The sequence below is a fragment of the Micromesistius poutassou genome (assembly GCF_964030765.1).
Source record: "Micromesistius poutassou genome assembly, chromosome: 18".
NCBI classification, from domain to species: Eukaryota; Metazoa; Chordata; class Actinopteri; order Gadiformes; family Gadidae; genus Micromesistius; species Micromesistius poutassou.
Window position 1 is genome coordinate 1,232,651 of NC_140288.1, and position 15,000 is coordinate 1,247,650.

The window sequence follows — 15,000 nt, forward strand, 5'->3', positions numbered from 1 at the left end:
CAGGAGGGAGGGAGGGAAGCCTGAGCTCTACGTACGTAAAATCATATCCCTTCAGATCGGAGAATGTGATGACTCATTGTGTGGAGATCCTATTTCTCACGGGGATGGGTACCGAAACCCGGAATTTAAGGTGCCCCGGGGCTGGAATAGTAAACACTGTAGTAGTAATAATCTGACATGCCATAAGTAGTGGTGAATTAAAGGAAATATATTTTCTATTAATTTAGGCTAGATACACGTTGCGATTGTTGAATTGGTTAAGATTAATTAAGATTAAGACTGGCTTTTCCCAAGTCTCTCTCTCCCCTCACCGCTCACGAAGACATTAGGGGAAATGTATCTTAATTTAAGGTGGATAAACGTTGTGAAAGCTATATCAGGGTTCATGCTTCTTTGCAGCGTCACCAAGTAACATTACAAATTAGGACAAGAGACCTCATCCCTGTTGCTCTATGCTGCAGTATTTTCTTTCACTGTAAAGTGTTTGTATTTATTAATTGTAGTTCTTCCTACATTTCCATTTTCCGAAAGTCTTTAATAGTTATTTTTATCAGCTGTTGCTACTGAAGAACCGAAAGAGCCGGTTCGGATTACGCCTCTAAAACAATAAAGTGGTTTATGTTCAGCGGCGTTGATCGACAGCAACAAGGATAAAGATCTCATCAATTTAACTGTTGTCCAATGAACCCATTGAACTGTTGTCCAATGGGTGAATCCCAGGTGGTGTAATGAGGACATAACGAGGTGGAACCAGGTCAGGAGGAGGACGAGGGATAAGGGTGGATGATAATAAGGTGGTGAAGTGATAACGAGGTGATGGTGAGGTGGTGTAATGTTACAAGGGGATGGTGGGGTAATGTTATAACGAGGTGATGGTGAGGTGGTGTAATGTTACAAGGGGATGGCGGCGTAATGTTATAACGAGGTGATGGTGAGGTGGTGTAATGTTACAAGGGGATGGTGGCGTAATGTTATAACGAGGTGATGGTGAGGTGGTGTAATGTTACAAGGCCACGGCGGGGTGATGTTAAAACGAGGTTTAAGAACAGAACCCTACCACAGATCCTTCCATCCGTCTCCTGGAGGACTTGGAGAAGCTGACTTGTTTACATCTCTGCATGCGTCCGGGCGTCTGGACGCAGATGGCCAGGCCGTGCACCGGCTCTGCACACACACACACACACACACACAGCACCCGTGTCACTTAACATCCATCAGACACGTGCGATAAGATCGTCTCCATAAGCGTTGTAAACATCCGTTGCGTTGAACCAACCGGTGAGGAGCAGGGAAGCGGACACCACCTGCTGCAGGGAGCACTGCTGCCTGCCGTGGCAGAGCAGGCTGGAGTTGACGTTGGCGTTGACGTTGGCGTTGACGTTGGGGGCCACCGCGGAACCCTTCACGCCCTCGGGGGGACTCCGGCACGGAGAGGAGGAGAAGGGGTCTGCAGGCAACCGACACAAACAGGCTTTATGTACAAGTTCACACTTATAGAAACAATCTCGGTTTGGGCAGATCATCGGATGCAACGGTTATCAATTCAAGGATCATCAATATTAGCCAATCTGTGGCAAATATAGATATATTATAAATAAATGATTCATTATACGTTTGTTCGCTTATGTAAACATTTTCCAAATAATAAATGAACCTAGTGACAAACTAAGTTAATTTGGTCATGCTTACATTCTCCACACCCCGCTGTTAAGTGTTGAAGTGGAAGCCCCCCAGTGATGTGATACCCCCGATAAATGATGGCCCTCCCCCCCCCCCCCAACTGCGTTTTTTAACAGCAGGCCTATAGAAAATTTATATTAATGATGCACTATCTAGATCGGTCGCATGATTAAAAAAAAAAAGAAATCTTCACGCCCTTTAGTCACCTTTCAATCAGAAACACAGGCAGACGTGTCATGTCTGGACAAGTGACTGTCTGTGCACATTCATTAGAAACATTATAGACCAGTCCAGTCCAGGTCCAGTGCAACCTGCCCGCTCACAAAAGGCAATAACGCTAAAAGTTGCGGTTTGCTGTAAGGACTCGGTACTCACTGTGTGGCTTTTCTTTGCACTGCAGACCCTGCAGGGGAAGTAAATAGAAACAAAAACATAAAGTAGGATTCTGTGTAAAGCACTTTCCATTTATTTTAAACGCTCTTTCACAATTTCACCCGATTGTTGTCATTCCATTCTGTTGACGCAGAAGGGAATGTGTTGCTTGCATTGAAGGGGAGGACATAAAGCAATCAGCCGCGCAGAAGGGGTTTTCCACTGCACGTTAAACATGTCCTCATGGAACAGTGCGCTCTGTGTGTAGTTTGTTGTGCACAATCAAACAAGGTGATATTCATCAATGAGTTTTCCATAGTTAAATGTTCACAATGTAAATACATCTGTATCTTAGGCCTACAAGGTGAATCCAGGTGGACTGATGCCAGGAACGAAACTCCTTTGATCTCACAGCGCGCAAGTCTTATTTTAAATAGTTTAACCCTAAAACGACTTAAAATGTTAGTGTACAAAGGAAAAAATATGAGCAAGTCACATACGTAATGCAAAACCTGATAGAGTGAAGGATCTAGACGGAACAGTGCACGACCCGCTCCGGGCACATGTCCCTGCGTGTAGTCCATCAGCCTGCTTCAGTTAGGGTATAAGTTATATAAACCTAGGATGACCTAGGTTTATCGCGGTTAAAAAGCAGAGAAGCAAGCAGAGAAGACTTATATGTCCATGTACTGGGCTCTCCATGGACGCGATGGGACCGACTGGTGGCAGTGACGCGATCCTCCTTTATTGGGAGAGCTCCAGAGGTAAGGAAAGATAAGTAGGCTACCTATACGGTAAGGTGTCCCGCGCTCATATAACTTTCCAGTCTGGAGTCTCCGCGCACCCATTACGCAAACAGTTCTCGGTCGGTGTGCGGAACCTTATTTACCTTTTTCCCCTCGCATTGTCTTTCTTTCTATGTGGTTTGCGCTTCCATCGGTTGATTCGGTTCCGGCAGCGTTCGCTTGCTCGGTGCGTTGCTCATTCCCAACCTTATTGTAACCCGCTTCCCAGGTGATCTACATCATTATCTCTGGTTGAAGATCAGCTGCTGTCGCCAGTCTCCAGCTGGTGTCGTGATTTCGATTGGTATCGATATTTAAATTAACTGATCGTTATATAATGAATTGATCGTTATAATAATTTAATTATTATATTATATTATAATTATTATAATAATCAATTAAAACCAGGTAGTCGATTGTTTCAGTGTATTCGGGTCCTCAATTAAGCTATACATGTACTAATTTTGAGATTTGGAAATAATGAATCCCGCCTGCATTGCATTTATTCAACCATGGTATACAAAACGATTTGGCCATTACATTAAAGTAGTAATTCGCCAGTTGAGTGAGCGTGCATGAGCTGGAGGAGTGTGTCTTACCTGAGAGCAGCGGACAACCCAGCGGTCCACGGCATCTCCCTGCGGCAGCGGGCCAGCGAGCAGCTCTGAGAACAGGCTGAGAGCCAATAGGACCGAGAGGAGCACCATCATCCCAGCCGTCACCTAATGATGCTCGTGCCTACTTCTGCCATACTTATACTACCTCACCGCGGCTTAATAGCAATATGGCAGGATGAGAGGGGGAGGGCCATGCCACCAGACTGTGTGTGATGACAACGAGATTATCAATAGTAGGCTACCAGTCACTGTTATGTCACTGTGATTTCACGGTGATGATATAGGAGAAGGGGAAGTACTAGTTAGTCACTGGGATAATAGGAGTAATAGTAATAGTAATAGTCACATGTTCTCTTGTATTATTATTAATTAGGCTAACTATGAATTAACTGCATCCGTGTGTTTGTATATATATATATATATACAAACAGTATATATATATACAAACACACACATATATATATATATATACAAACACACGGATGTGGGTGCAAATGCATATATAGTATATATAGTATATACTGTATATACACACTAGTATATATATACTATTATATATGTACATATATACATAGAGGATAGATGTTATTGTAGCCTACTCACAATACAGGAACTAGTAATGCTCACAGGGAGCTAGCTCTCAAGAGATTGTATGTGTATTATTGGTACAGCTGTATATGTTTTTGACAAGTTCTCTTAATATCTGATAAAATGTCTCAAATGTCTCTTAAAGGTAAAAAATGTGTTTGCATATCCACTTCTATATAACATGCATTCTGTGTGTATTATTATGTGCTGAATTGTGTCTTTTGTAAATCTTGAACATGTATATATATAAAATAATATTGTACTTTTAAATGCAGTGTGAATTCTACTTTTTGCATGCATCATATTTGAGTGTATATTTATATATTAATTCAGTTTTAACTGCAGTATTGCGCATCAATGCTGTATACGTAGGCCTATATATTTTTGTTTTATCCCCCCCAACTAAGTTTGCTGCCAAATGCATCTTATAAGTACATCCAAACGTCGACAAAACAACACTTGAGATGATGGGAAAATGGGAAAATGTCGTAATTTTCCTGGAAGATGTGTTACTCTTGTGTTATTCCTGGAATCAGTATACAACTGGGGAGGAAGGCGTCACATGTTACGGGGTTGAATGGGCATTCTGACGTCTTGACTCGACAACAGAGGAAACAGGAATGCCTGAGAAAGGTTAGTAAGTCAGTTACTCCCCCAAGAACTGGATCTCTCTGGCATTACGTGTTGGAGATGCGTCCCTGCACGCCATGAATCACATAGTTAATTACAAACCGTTTAAAGGTTTGTGTTCTGTTCTTTGTTATTGTTCTCTCAAACAATAACGGAAGACTGTGACTCAAGCAGTTCTTTTTACGTTTTATGTTTAAATACTTGTAGGATTGAATTCCACTGAGATTGCGAAGTCACATCTTTGATCTTGATCTTAGTCACCGTTTGATGAGTCGACTGCCAAACAGTCCTGGGGGCTCAGCTCAGTGCTAATCTGTATTAGTTGACTCATCCCAATGGCCTCACAAAAATGCAATTAAACAAGCTCAAGGTTCATATTTCATATGTTCCCAATGGATTAAAATGGCGTGTGGAGTGTGGGTGTAACGCACATATTATACGGGTTAAACTGACTTAACATAGACTATATCATACAGGTTACAGGACTGTACAGGCCTAATACAGATTACAGATTACAGACTACATTACTTTTTTCACACCAAAAAAAGTGTAAAAGAGTATTCATTGGGATTTAGACTGTATTCCATCGTGGGAAGAGAACCTTTTGTGCATCGGAGCAAGGTTGTTACTCTTGTTAAGCTTGTTACACTGAGATCAAACACACTAAACACGTCAAATTACCATACCACAGAACAAGGAAGCTAGCAAAACAGGTTAATAGCTCTGATCCCTCACCAAGTTGGCTTACCTTTTTTACCTTTAAAACCCTTTTATGAGGAGCTGCCCATGAACAACACAACTGTTCCTGAGTTGTATGACGTTTGAAACCATATAAACAGGAGGAAACATCGAAATGTATTCGAATTGATAAGAGGAGAAACAATAGGATAATATAACTCTCAACTTTAAGGTTCCTAAATCCTTGATAGTGAACAGGCTGAATTATTAACTAGTTCTGGTTTTTAAAAACATTGTTACAGGAAATGAGTGTAACTGCTGAGTGATTTAGATAGAGGATGGTGTTCTGGTGAATGGAGCCCCAGGTAATCGGAGGGCAGGGGAGTGACAGCCAGCCTAGGGGAACTGGCTGGAACCAGCAGTGGAAGTGTCCACTTCCACTTCCGCTGCGAAGAGCCGACGGCTGACGACGTCTGATCAGACGCACGTGCACGCGTCGATTCAGGACCCTCCGTCTCAGACACACACACTCTGTGAAGTTAAGTGTGCTGAGCTGGACGTTGCCCACCACCACCCCAGCCTCCACCTCCACCACTACCACCATCACCACCACCACCACCACCAGCCTCCACCTCCACCCCAGCCTCCACCTCCACCACCATCACCACCACCACCACCCCAGCCTCCACCTCCACCACTACCACCACCACCACCACCACCATCACCACCACCACCACCACCAGCCTCCACCTCCACCACCACCACCACCAGCCTCCACCTCCACTGCACCACCACCACCAGCCTCCACCTCCACCACTACCACCACCAGCCTCCACCACCACCACCGCCACCACCACCACCACCGCCCCAGCCTCCACCACACCCCAGCCTCCACCTCCACCACTACCACCACCACACCACCATCACCACCACCACCACCACCACCACCAACACCATCACCACCACCACCCTCCACCTCCACCACCACCACCACCACCACCAGCCTCCACCTCCACCACCACCACCACCACCACACCACGCCTCCACCTCCACCACCGCCACCACCACCACCCCAGCCTCCACCTCCACCACCCACCACCACCACCACCCCAAGCCTCCACCTCCACCACTACGCACCTCCACCACCACCCGTCTTCACAACCACCACCCCAGCCTCCACCTCCACCACCACCATCACCAGCCTCCACCACCACCGCCACCACACCACACCACCACTGCCACCACTGCCACCACCACCGCTGCCACCACCAGCCTCCACCACCACCGCACCACCACCACTGCCACCACCAGCCTCCACCACTGCCACCACCGCCGCCCACCACCGCCACCACCACCGCCACCACCACCACTGCCACCACCACCACCACCACCACCGCCGCCACCACCACCACCACCGCCACCACCATCACCCCAGCCTCCACCTCCACCACCACCAGCCTCCACCACCACCACCGCCACCACCACCACCATCACCCCAGCCTCCACCTCCACCACACCACCACCACCAGCCTCCACCACCGTCACCACCACCACCAACCACCAGCCTCCACCTCCACCACCACCACCACCACCACCACCACCACCACCACCATCAGCACCACCACCCTAGCCTCCACCACACCACCAGCCTCTGTATCCTGTGTAACCTGTACAATGGGTTGAGATGTCCGATGGACCCCATGGGGGGGATCGTGTAGTGCTCCACCACGTGTTGTGCTTTGCGCTTGGCTTCCTACCGCAGGGGAGCACCAGAAAAAGGGCGAAGCCATACAGCCGAACTGAAGTGCAACGCCATGTCATGCCATGAATGATTAAATCTATGACGAGAGGGAATTCCTGACAGAACTAAAGGTAGATTCTATGGATAACAGACCTATGAGCTACATAACAACAAAGACTTAAACAAAAGACGCCCCCGGAATATTGCTGAGATGGGCATGGCAGTGTGGGCGCGGTAAACATGTGTGGTCATGCGTAATGTGGGCTGTGTGTGTGGTGTGTGTGTGTGTGGCGCCGCTGGGCTTTTGGATGTTCATGGCAACATGAACACAAAGAAACATCAGCAGGGTGGAGGACTTTAGACAAATAGCTCAAAAATCTCAAAAAATCTCAAAAAGTGTCACAATAAGAGATCAGGTGTCAGGTGACGTCTTGCACGTGGGTTACGTGCACAGGCTCTCTGACTGGCCTGTTTTGTGCGGAGGAAGTGATTCAGGAGACATGCACAAAGCATCATTGTCATCTTGCTGAGTCATCCAAGAGAATGGAATAGAATAGATGTTATTTGTCATGTCACCATGAAAAAAAACGAACCCCCTGACACATCACATGCAGTATACCCCCTGACACATCACATACAGTATACCCCCTGACACATCACATACAGTATACCCCCTGACACATCACATACAGTATACCCCCTGACACATCACATACAGTATACCCCCTGACACATCACATACAGTATACCCCCTGACACATCACATGCAGTATACCCCCTGACACATCACATGCAGTATACCCCCTGACACATCACATGCAGTATACCCCCTGACACATCACATGCAGTATACCCCCTGACACATCACATACAGTATACCCCCTGACACATCACATGCAGTATACCCCCTGACACATCACATACAGTATGCCCCCTGACACATCACATACAGTATACCCCCTGACACATCACATACAGTATGCCCCCTGACACATCACATACAGTATACCCCCTCCTCTAGCCCAGCCACACACACACACACACACACACACACACACACACACACGCACACACACAAGGCAACCAGCAACAGTTCCAGCCCGGTCAAGGCACTCTAGTCTACACCTCCCTTTCATCTAGCTTTCCTTGGTTTGTTGACCATGGAAATCGCATTTGGGATAAAAGTGCATACACCAGAGCGATATAAACAGTGGAAAAAGTTCATGGTCCTTGAGGTAAGATGTGCATACATTGAAATAACTTCAAGACTACTTCAAACATACATTAGGACGCACTCAAAACAATAAAAACGACAGAGACAAACAGACAGGGCCAGCAGAGCCGCGGAGGAAACTTTACCTGCTCAGATCATCCAAAGAAGGTGATGGGAAATGTCTCACATATTCCCCCTTACCAAAAGTACCAAATTGTTTTGTGCTGGAGAAGGAGGCAGGGGAAATATCTGAGAGGGGGTATGTAGCATTGTCTCCAACAGTTGGTAAGTCTAATATAGCCTTCCTCATCTCTGGCGACTTCAATCATGCCTCCCTGTCCTCCTCTCTGCCCACCTTTAAACAGTATGTCTCCTGCCCACCAGAGATAATAAAACCCTGGACTTACTGTATGCAAATGAGCAAGCCTGTGGGGGATGAATTCACCTGCAGTGGGTGAATGACTTGAACATTTTCTTCCAATAGATTTCAGTCATCTGCCCCTCCTCCACTCACACACCCCTCTGGAGGCCATCGTCACCTCTCTGCCTCACCCCCGCCCCCGCCCCTGCCACCCAACCCACCTGTTCCAGCCTGACTCTTACCACCAGCCAGGTACAGGGAGAACTGAAAAGATTAAAGATGAGGAAGGCCATTGATGAGCTCCCCAGAGGACGAAGATGGCATCGGTCCAAGGCTCCTCAGGTCTTGCGCTGATCAGCTGTGTGGGACTCTCCAGCTCATATTCAACTTGAGCCTGAAACTGGGGAGAGTTCCAGAGCTGTGGAAGACATCCTGTCTGCAGGTTCCTGTGCCCGAGACGCCGCACCCCAAGGAGACAGAACGGCCACAGAGTACTACTGATGAAGAGGCTGGAGAGACTGATCCTCGCACACCTTCGTCCTCTGGGGAGCTCATCAATGGACCAACTGCAGTTCGCCTACCGGTCTGGCATTGCTTTCAACACCATCCAGCCCACACTGCTGAGGGACAAGCTGCAACACACTGGAGTGGACCCTCGCCTCGCTGCCTGGGTCCTGGACTACCTCACAAACCGTCCACAGCATGTGAGGAGTAAGGACTGCCAGTACAACACGGTGATCCGCAGCACAGGGGCCCCGCAGGGAACCGCCCTGGCTCCTCCTTTCTTTTCACCCTCTACACTGCATACTTCTCATACAACCTCTGACACTGCTACCTCCAGAAGTTTTCTGATGACTCTGCGGCTGTCTGTCTCATCAGGGACGGGGATGAGTACAGGGGACTAAACCGGGACTTTGTGGTTATGGTACCAGAGGAACACCACCTCCAGATCAACACGGGGGAAGACTAAGGAGCTTGTGGTGGACTTCCGCAGGTGTGAACATCCCCCACCCACACCGGTGAACATCCATGGGGTCGACATTGAGTTTGTGGACTCATACAGACAGGTACCTTGGACTACACATAAATAAATAAATAAAATGGACTGTAGCGGGATGATCAACGCCTCTACAAAAAAAAGGCCAGGGCAGACTCTTTCTGCTGAAGAAGCTCAGGTCCTTTGGTGTGCAGGGGGCGCTCCTGGGGACCTTTCATGACTCTGGGGTGGCATCAGCCGTCTTTTTTTGGTGTGGTGTGCTGGAGCAGCAGCAGCGTCATCACGGCTGCTGACAGAAAGAGACTGAACGAACTCAGGGGCGGAGTGGCCGTCGGGACGATCGGGAGTTTTCCCGGTCGGCCGGTTGGCCACCGAGGTCAGGTGGACCAGCCCACTACCGTCGCACTACCGTCTTTGCTCTTTGCTGCTGTAACACTGCAAATTTCCCCACTGTGGGACTAATAAAGGATGACCTTATCTTATCTTATAACAGCAATGAGCTTGACTCCAAAATTGTCTCTTATGGAAGTAAATCTCTGGCGACTGAGCACCGTCAGAAGGTGACGCCAGATGGCGCCTCGGTCTTCTGGCGCCATCTAGTGGCGGTGTGGTTGTATTACATATGTTGCTTTCTATTGTTCAATAGCGTCAAACAGGGCACTTGCTTTTTGTAGACTGAATAGTTCTGCGGTGTCCTTTTTTCCCCAACACATTTATCAAACTAGTATTGCATGCACTGGTTTTGCTGAAGACCATTCCACCTGAATGTTTCCTCAGGTAATTAATCACAACCACGTGTTTATCTACAGAAAAGCCTCAAGTAATTACTTGAGTAATTAAGTCTTTATTGTCATACATTATAGCCGATATTATATGTTACACGGTGATCCTAATCTGTGGTTCTGAAGACACCACACACGCACCTCGGATCACAGCCTCTCCTCCTGATTGACGTTGCGTGAGAGCGGCTTCAAGTCTCGCGAGAAGTACCACTGCACCTCACGTCGGGAGGATAAGCAGCTCGCCACCAAAGCCAACCCGGGGTATCACATGACCCGCTAATCTCCAAATGCATTTCCGCTTCCATGAGGACTAAGAGCTGTTATCATCATCATCACCACCACCATCAGCAGCAACGTTGTCATCACCACAGCCCCGTCGCCACCGGATGAAACCGTGAAACCGTCCGGTTAACGGGAGTGGGGGGGGGTCTCAGTTGGCCGTTGCATCGCAGTCGAGCTGGGGGGAAACTCGGGAAAGGGGAGCCGCGGCGCCGCGCGTCGCCCCGCGGAAAACCTGCCGCTTCCGCCGCGACGCAGCGCCAACATGCTGACGCGCGTCAAGTCCGCGGTGGCCAACTTCATGGGGGGGGTCATGACCAGCGGCGGGGGTCATCCTCACGGCGGGGACCACGGCGGCTCCCACCTGCCCCTCAAGTTCCCGTACACCCGGGCCGGGTTCCTGGGGCTGACGCCGGACGAGGTGGAGTGCTCGGCCGACCACGCCGCCAGACCCATCCTCACCGTGCGGGAGACCGAGCGGTTGCCGTGGGCCACCGGCTACGCCGAGTAAGTAGTCCGACGACCCACGATCTCTCCCCCCCCCCCCCCCCCCCCCCACCCCCACTCATCATGCTCAGGAGGGATACAGGATGATGTCATGGCTCTATGTACACCACACCTGTTTGGATAGGCTATGACGTCATGCTGTGTCTGCGACTCCGTAACGCGTTAATAACACGGTCATACCATGGATCAGATCACAGCGTGATCTGCTTCTGTGTGTGTCTCTCTTGATCGTAGTTTCCTCTCCCTGACAATAGGCTGCACGGTCAATAGTGAAATTGTATCAAGGACGTGTAAAGATGCGATGCATCATGATACAGAGTAATGCCGTAGCGTGTGTGAGTATTGTTGTTGAGTGTTTAGTTCTCGCCCGTTGTGGTTTCTGGTTTCAACGGCGACATCACATGTGGTCTCCCTGAAGTCCAGGAGGTATTCTGGGTTGCCGGGGTCTCTCCCATAATCAATAATACTCCACAACCGCTCTGCCAATCCACTCTGATGTCTCCTGACATCAACCCACTCTCACCAGCACTCTCACCAGTCAGTAAAATAAGATCCCTCTCTCTCCCTGTCGTCTCTCCTGTGTGAGGTCACAGCGGTGCTGAATCTGTAATTAAAACACCTTCCATTGTGCTCCCCGGCCGCACATCGCCGGTCTCCATGGAAACCACACTATTACATCATCGTCTTCTCTCTCTCTCTCTCTCTCGCTCTCCCTCTCCTCCCCTGGCGATGCGATGCTGTGTCATGCGAGGGGTTCTGCGGGGGGGGGGGGGGGGGTTCTGTCTAACGCTGAGAGAACACCCTGCGATGTCTTCCTCCACATGCTCCATCGCTCTCCGTCCTCCCGGTCCAACGCCCCGCATGGCGTCTGCGTTCGGAAACACACCAGCCCTATGTCAGCGCTCTGGACCGAGGCTGTAGCGAGAGGGAGCAGCCAGACCATAATAAGGGGGGGAAACATCCCACTGTAACATCGATTGAGACGTTGTCATGCGTCGAAGCAGTGACAGACTTTCACGAGGACATCGCAGACGGTTTGGCCACTCAAAGAGCCATAGAATGCTCTCCAGTGAAACAGCATGGATATACACGGAGACTCTGAGCAGGAGAGCGCAAGATGGTCAAACTAAAGAGCGTCCCCCTGCCTGTCTGTCCGCTCGCTGTGTTTTATCCACCGTTGAGTGATGTCGGGATTGGTTAAAGATGAGCTGGGAGAACAGACATTCCCTCCGTCCATTATGCTCACTGACAGCCGACTGACGGCACTGACATTTCTCCCAAATTACACGCCGATAACGGCTCTTAAACTCTAACCGACAGCACCTCGGTGGGCTAGTTAAGAGATGTCACGACGGATAGACGCTGAGATGGCTCGTCGGGTTAGTCACCAGCACACCTGATGCTGAAATAGGAGCTCTTAATGCAACAGTGATTCTACTGTTCTTCTATTCCCTCTTCTTCACAATCTATTAGTGTATCTGTGTATAGCCATGGGGGTTTAACTCTTCGAGTATTCGATGGTTCTTTGAGTGGTCAAACTGTCTCCAATGTCCTCGTGAAAGTCTGTCACTGCTTTGATGAATGACATCGTCCTAATCGATGTAACGGTGGATATTTCCCCCTCATTACGGTCTGTCTGTCTGTCTTCCCTGTCCAACGCCGCCCCCCCCCCCCCCTAAGGACACAGGAAGACTTAAGAGGCTTTTAAAGCGCTGTCTCACTTCTCTTCTCTCACCGCTGTGCTGTAGTTAGGATCTCTGATGGTTGAGCTCCAGCCTCGCTCGTAAGTCACTGTGGATAAAAACGACTTTGGTTTTTCGTGAAGGAATCAATGTCGTTTACACACAATCCTTTTCTGCTGATTAGTCACTTTCCTTTGAGGGTTTCCTGGTTTCAGTTTTTTTTTTTTCCATCACTGAATTGGAGGCCTGGGTGGTGAACATTTGGAATAGAATATCACATGTTGTAATCATAAAATGGATCAGAACCCGAGGGACTTTTCAACTAAAAGTATTTCGTTTTTCATTCTGAACTACTGTTTGTGTTTTTAATAAAGAGTGATGATTTGAAATAAGTCAACTCACCTCAAAAAAAAGTGTTTACATGATTTTACTACCCTGGAAACCCAGAGTTCTCGCGAGAGCACAATTTGAATTTGCTCAGCGAGTCACTCTGAGAACAAGCAATATAATCCCTCCCCAACGCCCCTCTCCCAGCACATTAACCAATCACATCGGTGTATCTGATATAGGGCGGGGCCAAAAGCGTTGCTGTTTTACCGACCAGATACGGTAAGAGTCTTATCTATTGGTTAGCTCCGCCGGTCTGGATACGTCACCCCTTGTATTCTTCTGATTGGTCGTAGTGTTATCCAATTGCGTGCAGTGATATTTTCGAATGCATGCTTGGTGCCGCCCCTTGAGTTGGGCCATTCTCATTACTCGTTGCCAGACCCTACAGCTCTCTAGATGTGGGTCCGGATTTCCAGGCTATGATTTTACATGGAGCCGCTTGATATTTATAATAGTTGTGTTAGATAACGTATGATAGTATAACAGATAATATATCAATTCAGTCAAGTCAGGGTTATATTTTTCCTAAAGCTACCGACCGTCATACGTTCACTTAAAGCACAACATAGGAGAACATCTGAGCGGCTGGATGACCACGGACCCTGAGGCCTCATCCTCTGGTTCCTCTGGTTCCTCTGGTTCCACTGGTTCCTCATCCTCTGGTTCCTCTGGTTCCACTGGTTCCTCATCCTCTGGTTCCTCTGGTTCCACTGGTTCCTCTGGTTCCTCTGGTTCCACTGGTTCCTCATCCTCTGGTTCCACTGGTTCCTCTGGTTCCACTGGTTCCTCATCCTCTGGTTCCTCTGGTTCCTCTGGTCTGGGTCCAGTGCTGACCTGAACATGCTCCATCCTCCTCCAGGGTGATCAACGCGGGGAAGAGCGCCCTGAACGAGGACCAGGCCAGCTGCGAGCTGGTGGGGGTCCGCAGGAGACCGGTCAGCTTCTGTCCGCCGGCCACGCCCCCGGCCACGCCCGGCGGGCCCAGTAAGACCCCCGGCGGGGGGACCCCCGGGGGGACCCCCACCGGGACCCCCACCGGGACGCCCCGCGGCACGCCCAGCACCCTGCGACGGAACACGCTGCCCAACGGACACGGCCTCCTCCAGATGGAGCCCGCCGCCGCCGCCGAGGTCTGTGTGTGTGTGTGTCTGTGTGTCTGTCTGTGTCTGTGCGTGTCTGTCTGTGTGTGTCTGTGTGCGTGTGTGCGTGCGCGTGTGTGTGTGTCTGTGTCTGTGTCTGTGTGTCTGTGTGTCTGTCTGTCTGTGTCTGTCTGTCTGTCTGTCTGTCTGCGTGTGTGCGTGCGTGCGTGCGTGCGTGCGTGCGTGCGTGCGTGTGTGTGTCTGTGTGTCTGTGTGCGCGTGCGTGTGTGTGTGTGTGCGCGTGTGTCTGTGTGTGTGTGTCTGTCTGTCTGTCTGTCTGTCTGTCTGTCTGTCTGTCTGTGCGTGCGTGCGTGTGTGCGCGTGCGTGTGTGTGCGCGTGTGTCTGTGTGTGTGTGTGTGCGTGCCGTTCGCAGCATTTACACTGAAACACAATCCGTCCAACCGTACCTAAAGCACGTTGTCTAAAGCTAATACGTAGCGTTTCCAACCATAAAGGAGGCTAATAGCATTTAGCATCGGCGTGCTGAATAGTTTTCTTACGTGCTGTGCGTGCACAAACGACACGTTACGCCTCTCTCTGCCCAATCGCTTCTAACCC

The 15,000-nt window shown here is 49.4% G+C and overlaps 2 protein-coding genes across 2 annotated transcripts in view; one reads left to right on the forward strand and one right to left on the reverse strand.

Moving 5' to 3' along the window:
• Positions 1-3,547, reverse strand: part of LOC311363264 (interleukin-17 receptor E-like protein) — a gene marked incomplete at both ends in the record, with an annotated part of 9,484 nt that extends 5,937 nt beyond the window's left edge. Inside the window, 4 exons of the mRNA XM_084483232.1 lie at positions 1,058-1,164; positions 1,277-1,447; positions 2,056-2,083; positions 3,437-3,547. Coding sequence (XP_084339358.1) covers positions 1,058-1,164; positions 1,277-1,447; positions 2,056-2,083; positions 3,437-3,547 — 417 coding nt within the window. The remainder of the gene's footprint in view (positions 1-1,057; positions 1,165-1,276; positions 1,448-2,055; positions 2,084-3,436) is intronic.
• A 7,426-nt stretch (positions 3,548-10,973) lies between these two features.
• Positions 10,974-15,000, forward strand: part of LOC311363479 (protein phosphatase 1H-like) — a gene marked incomplete at its 3' end in the record, with an annotated part of 14,385 nt that continues 10,358 nt past the window's right edge. The window contains exons 1-2 of the mRNA XM_084483428.1: positions 10,974-11,230; positions 14,162-14,426. Coding sequence (XP_084339554.1) covers positions 10,989-11,230; positions 14,162-14,426 — 507 coding nt within the window. The 5' untranslated portion in view covers positions 10,974-10,988. The remainder of the gene's footprint in view (positions 11,231-14,161; positions 14,427-15,000) is intronic.